Genomic DNA, 9,936 nt, shown 5'->3' on the forward strand with positions numbered 1-9,936 from the left:
TAATATTTACTTTTAAATTTTAAAATAATAATAATAATTTCTTTTATATTCACCAACTCATTAAAATTAAGTTAAAACCTAAAATACCTTAAATAAATTATGGGTCATGCTCAAACGCTGTCGAAAATAAATATCAAGATTTAATGGTTGGATGCCCATTGTTACATTATTCTAATCTTAGTTTTTATAGGTTTCCAACTCAATAATTCTTTACAGGTTTCACTTTAGCATATCCACAAATATAATTGAATTTCTTTTGTTAGATATTTTTCACCTTCTTATCTAGCACTAACTCTAATATATATAGATGTCAAACCCTGGATGATGTTTGAGTGCTGCCATCTTAATTTTGCCAAGATATAATAAATAATTTAGAGTTAACATCATGATGTCGGCCACTTATTAAAGTAAAATGTGATTTGACATTTTTGATGTACAATTTATAGTTAACATCATGATGTGGGCCACTTATTAAAGTAAAATGTGATTCGACATCTTTAATGTACAATAACTATAATGGGTCTTATTACATTATCTGCAATAATCAGAAATAGTGGTCTGCGATAATCAGAAATAGTGGTGAAGAATATCAACATTCAAAAGAGAAAATTGATTTCAGTGATCTGTCTATCTGTAATCAGAATATACATACTAAAAGTAAAAGAAAAGTTATTGAATAGGTCAGATTCCAATTTCAAAGTGCTCAATGTACAACTTTAGTCATACCAGTGCTACTTTTTCACTTCACAACTTTGGTTGTACCAGTGCTACTTTTTCACTTCCCCATTATTCATTTACAGCTGGTGATCAACTTATCCATTCCCTCATCTATGGGGAAGAGCTGTCCAAAGAATCTATATATGTCTGCGTATCGTTCCAAAGAATCATCAGATTTAGTGCGTCCCCTCTCATTTTGTGGAGAAAACTCAGCGCTATGGAGCGTGGCGTGATAAAGGTCAGCAATAGCTAGAGTTCTGTGTTTTATGGTCCTAAATGTGGATTTTGTGTGTCATTTTAATTCGTCTTCAGGACTGAATGGATCTCTTTAATTCAATTTGCATGATATTTTAGTTTTATTGATACAAATCTAACCCTATATAAATACTGTAATCAGAATATAAATACTAAAAGAAAAGTTAATGAACAGGCCAGATTCCAATTTCAAAGTGCGCAGTGCTCCCCCATTATTCATTTACAGCTGGTGATCCAAAGAATCTATATATTTCTTGGAACACCATGTCCAAAGAATCATCAGATTTAGTGCATCCCCTCTCATTTTGTGGAGAAAACTCAGCGCTATGGAGCATGGCGTGATAAAGGTCAGCAATAGCTCGACTTCTCTGTGTTTTTCGCGTCATTTAATTCCTTTTCAGTACTCAATGGATCTCTTTAATTCAATTTACATGATATTTTAGTCTTATTGATACATAATGGTGTCAGTTCGTAGACTCCGACGGCTTCACTCGGCGTTTAATGGTTCGCAAGAAATCCGAAGATCCTCCCGCTATCTCTTTTTCAGAGTTGGCACAATATGTTCGCAGGGTGTTTGAATTGCAAGAATCAACTGAGATACGCATCAAATACAAGAAAGATGGAGACGAAGTGGTGGTAGAGGAGGAGATGGGGTGGCAGGAGACGTGCTACAGTCTGTCCAATCGTGAAGTGCTGGCCGTGGATGTGCAAATTAAATTACCTGATACTAAAAAGGTGGTGTGGCAACAGATCACCATTGCTCCACGCTCCTCACCTGTATCGGGCTCCCCATCTTTTTCTGCATCGAGCTCCCCAGCTTTTGCATCTTTTGCATCGAGCTCCCCAGCTTTTTTTGCATCGACATCCTCTGTTTTCGGATCGAGCTCCCCAGCTTTTGCATCGACATCCTATGTTTTCGGATCGAGATCCCCAGCTTTTGCATCGAGCTCCCCAGCTTTTTCATGGAGCTCATTCGGCCTTCCACAAAAATAGTTCAGCCTTCCACAAAAATAGTTCACGGATCTTTCTTACAACCTGTTTATTAAAAAAAAAATCGCTCTGTAGCATATTTTATTGATGTAAAAATTCCACGGATATTTTCTCTTATTTCTGGAAATAAAAACCACAGAACATATAATTTGAGTTATAAAGAATTCGTGGATGGGCACAGGTACCACTGATAGAGATAGAGCTTCGTCGGACAATTTTTTTGTCATTCGATTCTTCACAAATGTTAAAAAATATGTCATTGGATTCGATTCAAATTTTAAACTATATTTATTCACTTGACCAAATATAATCTAATTTAATTTCATCTTTTGAACTGCACTTTCTATTAATAAAAGTAATAATAATAGTATTAGTGACATCTTAAATAACATTAACAAGTCCAAAAGGGTTGGATCTAATTATGGAGAGCAAGGATTTTCTCATTATTTGGCAAAGTACCATGTGGTCTTTTTTAGTTGCACTCAAAGAGATTATATTAAAAATAAACCCATTTTCATGCATTCTTTTCTTTGCAAAGTTGTCACTCTATTAATTATTAAAATAATATATATATAGTGTACAATCAAAACAGTTAGGTATGCCTCATGGTAGCAGAAGCATGGCTTGAATCCTTTGTTCCAAACACTCCAAAAGTAATAATTTTCCGGCAATATTGTAAATAAATTATAGAGGCTATCAAGGAGACTCAACGTACTAACCTCTTGGCCAAGGTGACATGGCATGTCACAAAAATGTAAAAAACATACATGGATGTCATTTTCTACATCCCTTCAAGTTGATTAGCACTGCCTTGGAATGTAGCATGTGGTTCAGGATCTTCTTCTACCTCAACATTTTCCTCTACCTCTTAGGCTAGTGCCTCCAATTGTGATAGGCACAAATCATGCTTTTTGCTGAAGGTTAAGACCCTTTCTTTGAGCCTATCCATTCTTGCTAATAGTTCCACCTTAGTTTCTCTCATTTCCTACAAACAATATAGTCCACAAGGGCTAATAGAGTGTGCATATATACTTGAGGCATGACATGTTCTTCTGAGGTGTCAAATCCACTACTAGCCAAGTTTCCCCGAATCTCCTTGGCTTCATCATTATGGGTGGAGCTTACTATGTGCTAGGGGATGTCTCAAGAAAATCCTTGACCATAGCTCACAATAAGCTAAAGATCCCTTGTCCAAGAGCACCATGCTTGCATCATTTCCCTCACCATTTCTCACTATAATGGCATTTGGATAAACTCTTTGCAATTGCCCTTCACCACTCCCTCCAAGGTAGATCCAAAAAGAAAAACATCTTCCTAGTGAAAGAATGTTGGAGTTAAAATAACCAAGCAGTGGTAGCTAAGAGTGAGTCTGTTAATTCTAGAGTGAGACACTTGAAGACCCTATACATGAGACCACCACCCTAAGAGGACAACAAGAAACCATAAAAATAATAAGTTACCTTAACAAATGAATAAGCTAAGGGAAAGAGTGCTATGTAAGGACATTTTATGACTCAAAATATCAAGATTGTTGGAACCACTCATATCATCACACACCTGAAACTACCCTTTCACTTTGAGCCTCACATTGAAATTCCCAATTCTAAACTAAAATATTGCCATAATAAATGCCTAATATATCCCACTAGTTCAGCTACATGCTATCGTTAATGCAGTCACATGGAAAATATTCCTAATTGTACACCATTGATTGTTCATTGATCCTCTCCCTGAGAAATTTGAAACAACTTTAATGATCCACTTACCTGGCTTCACTCCATGTCCTTCGCAAAAAGAGAATAATGCAAATTGAATTCTCACACTTGAATATAAAATTAGAGGAAAGCTCTTGGTGTCTACCTTTCTATAAAAGGTGAGGATTTAGGCTTTAGCATCTGCTGCTTACCCATCTCATAATTCTATACCGCAACGGAAAATTCTTCAGGGAGGGGTGCAATCACCTCATACCATAATGTGGTCTCATGGGATATGTCATCCTTTGGGGCCTACAAGAACTCACAGAAATACACTTCATCAATCATCATCAAGGGCATCCAATCATGCTATCATAAATGCAGCCCCTACAAGGGAGAAGCTAGCTTTGGGTGCTTTTTGCTAGAGTGTGAACCTAGGTAGTTGCCTTCCAAAATATATGCAGGATCTTATGCATGATCTTGAATTCAAGGTGAAATCCAATAAATTTCTAAATACATTTAGTTCATGAAAAATCATGCTCTAATCTCCAAATTTATTGGCATATGGCCTTTTGAAAAATCCCTTTTTTGGTGGATTAAAAATAAATAGCAACACAAAGGATAGATAAATCTTGATCTAGGATCTAAAACCTTATTCATTATTGTTTTTGAAAATATTGGCGAAAGAACCAAAGTATTTGAAAATGGCCCCTCTTTCTTCAAGAATGCATTATTATTCATGTGGTTTTTTGAGAAATACAACCTAAAGAAAAAATATTTCCTTGTGGCTCTAATATGGTCTCATCTTTTTCCTCTCCCATGAGAGTTTGGTAGGAGGAAAGCCTTGAGGGAATTCATGATTATGCAATTGTAGCATTGTCAAGATATCATAAGAAACAAGAAGGGGAAAACATGCTTTTGACACATGTATTTGTGTCTATATGAACATTTATTATTGTTCTCCTTGTTGAGATTTTCTATTTCATTAAAATAGGCAAAAATCTCAGTGTGTGACAACAATAGGAATTTGTTGCTAGATTAGCTCCAGGTTGTTGGGTGGGAGTTAATGCATCCTATATTTGATGTGAGAGGATTTATGAGGCAGTTATATTCTCTTAGCTATAAAACAGGTATCCATACGGATTGTTTGAGTGTTGTGAGAGTTTGGGAGGAAAATATTATTTTGTAATCTCCTGTTTGATAATAAAGAATTGCTGATGCCTATGTTTTGTGGATGTAGCCCAGATTGGTTGGGTGAACCACGTTAATTTGCTATCTCCTGTGCATAATTTAATTGTTGTGTATGTATGTTTATTTTGACTGTTGTGCATCTTGGCTCTAACAATTGGTATCAGATCTTGTTGGAGTGGTGCGCAGCAGAGGAGTGGCGTAATCTCGAAATGGCAGATGCCAATCTACCTGCGCGCTGAGGATTAAAGTTGCATGGAGATCGTTTCTACAACCTGCGTAGAGGTCGTGTTTCCAACCTACGTTGCTGGACGCATGTAATGCGTGTTTTCTTTTTGTGCTGAGTTTTATGCGTGGTATTCACATGGGCTTCTGCTCGGCATTGGCTGTTGCTGGTGCGTTGCTGGAGAGATGCGTGGACCTGCGCGTATATATTTATAAACCCGCGACAACCATTAATGCGTGGAGGCGTTGCTGGAGCGCTGGTGCATGGAGGTGTTGTCTGGTGTTGCGTGGAGGTGGTCTACTCCCTTACCTGCTGGTGGATCATGTGTTGAAGCTCGGTGCTTTTAGAATGATATAATAGCCTCAACTATGCGTATTACAAACCTGCGTTGCGTGGAGGTGGATCAGGCAGTCGTGCGGTGGTTTTATAGTGCGGTGGTGCCGTGGACCAACTGTTGGTGCATGGAATAGCTCACCGGTAACGTTAGTCCAAATTTGAAAGGTAATGTGTTCCGTAATCGATATTAAGTTACCGGATGGGTATTTTCTTAAACAATTTCATGCAAAGGGTAATTACTTCACTGTCATGTTTATGACCCAGTAATCGAGCTAACCTCCCACAGAGGAGTGTGAAATAAACGCACAATTGCGCTATCAATGTATGTTGAGAAGGACTTGTCTCCCACATTTTTTAACGTTTTAAATTTAGAGTTGGTTGGGTAAGATTTAAATCCCATCGTGAAGGTGCAGTAACTTCAATAAATTAATAGAATCGGCCTTTGTTTTTTGAAAAGTGGTTTTATGCCTTGTCCAACCAGAAAGAAGTTTGCTTTTTGAAAACGAATGATGATTTTCTTTGCTCGAGCATGAGCTATCACTCAAATCATTTGTTCAGAGTAAAACATAGGCAGTTTTTTATATATTAATTGCTGGTCTTTAATAGTTGGTTTTGGAGATTATTGTGTTTTGGTTGATACAAGATGGCGAAAACTCAGAGTGCCCAGTTTGAAATTGAGAAGTTTAATGGCAAAAATAATTTCGAGATCTGGAAGGTGAAGATGTACGATTTGCTTGTCCAAGATGGTGTGGCAAAGGCGTTGTTGGGCAAATCCAAACAGCCTTACAACATCACAGATAATGAGTGGGCCGAGATGGATGAAAGAGCAATAAGTGCTATTCGACTGTGTCTGGCTGATGATGTCCTGTTTAATATCGTGTCAGAGACAACAGCTACTGGTTTGTGGACGAAACTGGAGAAACTGTACATGACCAAATCCTTAACCGATAGGATTCTCCTGAAGCGACAGTTGTACAGTTTGCGAATGAAAGAAGGTACATAAATTGCTGATCATTTGAATGCTTTTAATACTCTTTTGGTGCAATTACAAAGTATAGAAGTAAAAATTCAATCCGAGGATAAAGCTATTACTTTATTGTGCTCATTGCCCGAGTCATGGGATCATTTTTCAGAAACTATTGAGTTTGATGATGTAGTTGCATCCTTATTATCAGAAGAAACAAGGAGAAAGTTGCATTCTGAAACCTCTACATCAGAAGCTATGATGGTTAGAGGTCATTCGAAAGAAAGACACTCCAGGAGGCCGAGCGACTCACGTTCAAAGTCGAAAGGGAAGAAGAGTAAGCTAAAGTGTTGGTTTTGTGGCAAATCAGGGCATTTAAAGAAGGATTGTTGGAAGCGACAACAACAAACTTCTAAAGCAGATTCTTCAACAGAGAAGAAGGAGGAAAATACGACATATACAGGTTCGACATCTGGTTCAGGTATGATTGATGAAGTATTATCAGTTAATGTGTCAAATCATGATCAACGTTGGTTGTTAGATTTCGGTGCATCAAACCACATGTGTATCCATAAAGAATGGTTTAAGACATATAAATCAATTAATGATGGAGTTGTGTACATGGGTAATGATGTAACATGTAATATTGTGGGGATTGGGAGCATACAACTACAAATGTTTGATGGGACAGCTAAAATGTTAACTGATGTGAGGCATGTACCAGATTTAAGAAAAAATTTGATTTCATTAGGAGCACTTGATTCAAATGGATATAAAACTGTAATTCAAGGTGGAGTAATGAAAATTTACAAAGGTATTTTACTAGTTATGAAAGCTAAAAAGGTAGGAAATCTATTTTAGTTAGAAGGAAGTACAGGGTCAGATTATGTGTCTACGGTGTCTGAACATGACAGTAGTTCCATTCACTTATGGCATCAAAGATTGGGGCATATGAGTGAAAGAGGGTTAAAATTTTTTGCTTATCGCACGTTACTTCCAAATCTAAAGTCTGGCAAGTTAGATTTCTGTAAGCATTGTCTGTTTGGAAAACAAAGTAAGCAAAAATTTAAAACAGGAAAACATACTAGTAAGGGCATACTTGATTATATCCATTCAGATGTTTGGGGACCAGCCCCTACAACCTCATATGGTGGTTCGTCTTATTTTGTATTATTTATTGATGACTTTTCTAGGAAAGTGTGGGTCTACATGTTGAAAAGGAAGTCTGATGTTTTTTCAGTTTTCAAGCAATTTAGAGCATTGGTAGAAAAAAACACTGGTAGAACAATAAAATGTTTAAGAACTGAAAACGGTGGTGAGTTTACTTCCAAGGAGTTTGACAGCTATTGCAAGGATGCAAGGATCGAGAGACATAATACCACGGTTTATACTCCTCAGCAAAATGGAGTTGCTGAACGCATGAATATGACTCTTCTAGAGAGAGCAAGGAGTATGCTGAGTAACGCTGGGTTGCAAAAGGAGTTGTGGACGGAAGCGGTGGCAAAAACTTGCTATCTGATAAACCGATCTCCATCGATGGCGATAGGCTGCAAGATTCCTCAAGAGGTATGGAAAGGTCACCCTTGTGACTATTCTAAACTCAGAGTGTTTGGTTGTGATGCATATGCTCTAGTGCCTAAACATCAGCGAACTAAATTAGATCCAAAGTCTAAAAGGTATATCTTTGTTGGGTATGGTGTTGGAACAAAGGGATATAGATTGTGGGATCCTACTACCCGCAAAATCATCATCAACAGAGATGTAAAGTTTAATGAATCCTCTCTTGTACAATTAGATGTAGATAGTAGATTGAAATAGGATGATGTATCTGACTTTCAGCACATTTAGTTTGATAGCATTTCTAATGATAGTCATGATGACCATAGTTCAGATACTAGTCATGAACAGGTTTCAGAATCAGAACATGAACAGGGTTCAGGTTTAGATCATGAACAGGTCTCAGATACTAATCATCAAGAAGTTCCTACAGATGGTAGTCAGCCAATCGAGGAAGCGCTAGAAACATCCTTAAGGAGGTCGACAAGAATCAAACGGCCACCGAGAAGGTATGATGATTATGTTACTTCAGTTGCATTTACTGCTAATGACGATGAACCTCTGTGCTATCAGGAAGCAATAGAAGGTTCGAAAAGTGACAAGTGGAAAGCAGCCATGAAGGACGAAATGATGGCCTTAGGTAAGAATGGCACATGGGATCTGGTTGAGCTTCCAAAAGACAGGAAAACTGTGGGGTGTAAATGGGTTTTCAAGCTGAAACGTGGTGTGAATGATATGGAAGACAGGTACAAACCGAGGCTGGTTGCAAAAGGGTTTTCTCAGAAAGCCAACATTGACTTTCATGAGATTTTTTCACCAGTGGTTAAAATTGTTTCAATTAGAATTGTGTTAGCATTAGTGGCTTTGCTTGATTTAGAGTTGCAGCAGTTAGATGTTAAGACTACATTTCTACATGGAGACTTAGATGAGGAAATTTATATGGAACAACTGGAAGGATTTGTTCAGCATCGCAATGAGAAATTTGTCTGCAGGCTCAAGAAGTCATTATATGGCCTGAAGCAGTCGCCTCGGCAGTGGTATAAGAAGTTTGATTCTTTCATGTTGAGTCAGAAATATGTTAGAAGTGAATATGATCATTGTGTTTATTTTAAATAGTTAAATAATGGCATATTCATTATCTTGGTATTGTATGTTGACAATATGCTTTTAGCAAGCAAAAGCATAGAAGAAATCAACAGGTTGAAGGCTCAGATGGCAAGGACATTTGATATGAAAGATCTAGGAGCAGCAAGACAGATTTTGGGCATGGAGATTTTCAGAGACAGGAGCAATGGTAAGCTATGGCTATCACAACAAAAGTATATTGAGAAAATACTTTTGAGGTTTGGTATGAATAATGTGAAGCCTGTGTCGGTCCCTTTCGCTTCCCATTTCAAGATTTCTTCAAGTTTATGTCCTAATTCAGATGAAGAAAAGGAATTTATGTCTCGAATTCCATATGCTAATGTAGTAGGGTGCTTAATGTATGCAATGGTGTGTACGCGACGAGATATTTCACATGCAGTTGGGGTTGTCAGCAGGTATATGGCAAATCCGGTTAAAGAACACTAGTCAGCAGTGAAATGGGTGCTTCGGTATTTGAGAGGCACAAGTAGTTATTGTATCACTTACAATAAGAGTTGTGAATTTGTTTGCGGATATGTTGATTCTAATTTTGCAGGTGATTTGGAAAAGAGAAGGTCAACATCAGGGTATGTCTTTACTCTTGCAGGTGGAGCTATCAGCTGGATGTCAAAGCTACAGAACATTGTTGTTTTATCCACTACTGAAGTAGAATACATTGCTACTTCTCATGCTTGCAAAGAAGCGATTTGGTTGAAAGGTTTGTTTGGTGAGTTTGGTAGGCTGCAGGACAACATCAAGTTATTTTGTGACAGTCAAAGTGCAATACATTTGGCTAAGAATCCGGCCTATCATAGTAAATCAAAGCATATACCGATCAAGTGCCATTTTGTAAGACAGGTTATCACTGAAAGTGGAGTCTCTCT

At 37.6% G+C, this 9,936-nt stretch overlaps 1 protein-coding gene across 2 annotated transcripts; it reads left to right on the forward strand.

Moving 5' to 3' along the window:
* The first annotated feature begins 793 nt into the window (after positions 1-793).
* LOC149235920 (uncharacterized) lies at positions 794-2,115 on the forward strand. 2 transcript variants are annotated; one of them, XM_089461479.1, is made up of 3 exons: positions 794-955; positions 1,115-1,319; positions 1,441-2,115. In XM_089461479.1, the coding sequence occupies exons 2-3, from the start codon at positions 1,299-1,301 to the stop codon at positions 1,963-1,965; spliced, it is 546 nt and encodes a 181-aa protein (XP_089317605.1). In that variant the 5' UTR covers positions 794-955; positions 1,115-1,298; the 3' UTR covers positions 1,966-2,115. The 2 variants fall into 2 exon arrangements, with proteins under 2 accessions (XP_089317605.1, XP_089317604.1); XM_089461478.1 differs by having other exon boundaries at positions 795-955; positions 1,148-1,319.
* The last annotated feature ends 7,821 nt before the right edge of the window (positions 2,116-9,936 follow it).

The sequence above is a fragment of the Pinus tabuliformis genome, chromosome 8 (genome assembly GCF_031772625.1).
Source record: "Pinus tabuliformis cultivar Carrire ecotype Pingquan chromosome 8, CPIR1, whole genome shotgun sequence".
Lineage (NCBI taxonomy): Eukaryota > Viridiplantae > Streptophyta > Pinopsida > Pinales > Pinaceae > Pinus > Pinus tabuliformis.

What these genes read in the sequence shown, in the direction of transcription:
- LOC149235920 (XM_089461479.1), top strand. Translation starts at nt 1,299, where the DNA reads ATGGAGCATGGCGTGATAAAG. An exon ending in TGGAGCATGGCGTGATAAAG is followed by an intron (nt 1,320 to 1,440) that starts GTCAGCAATAGC and finishes TAATGGTGTCAG; the next exon opens with TTCGTAGACTCCGACGGCTT.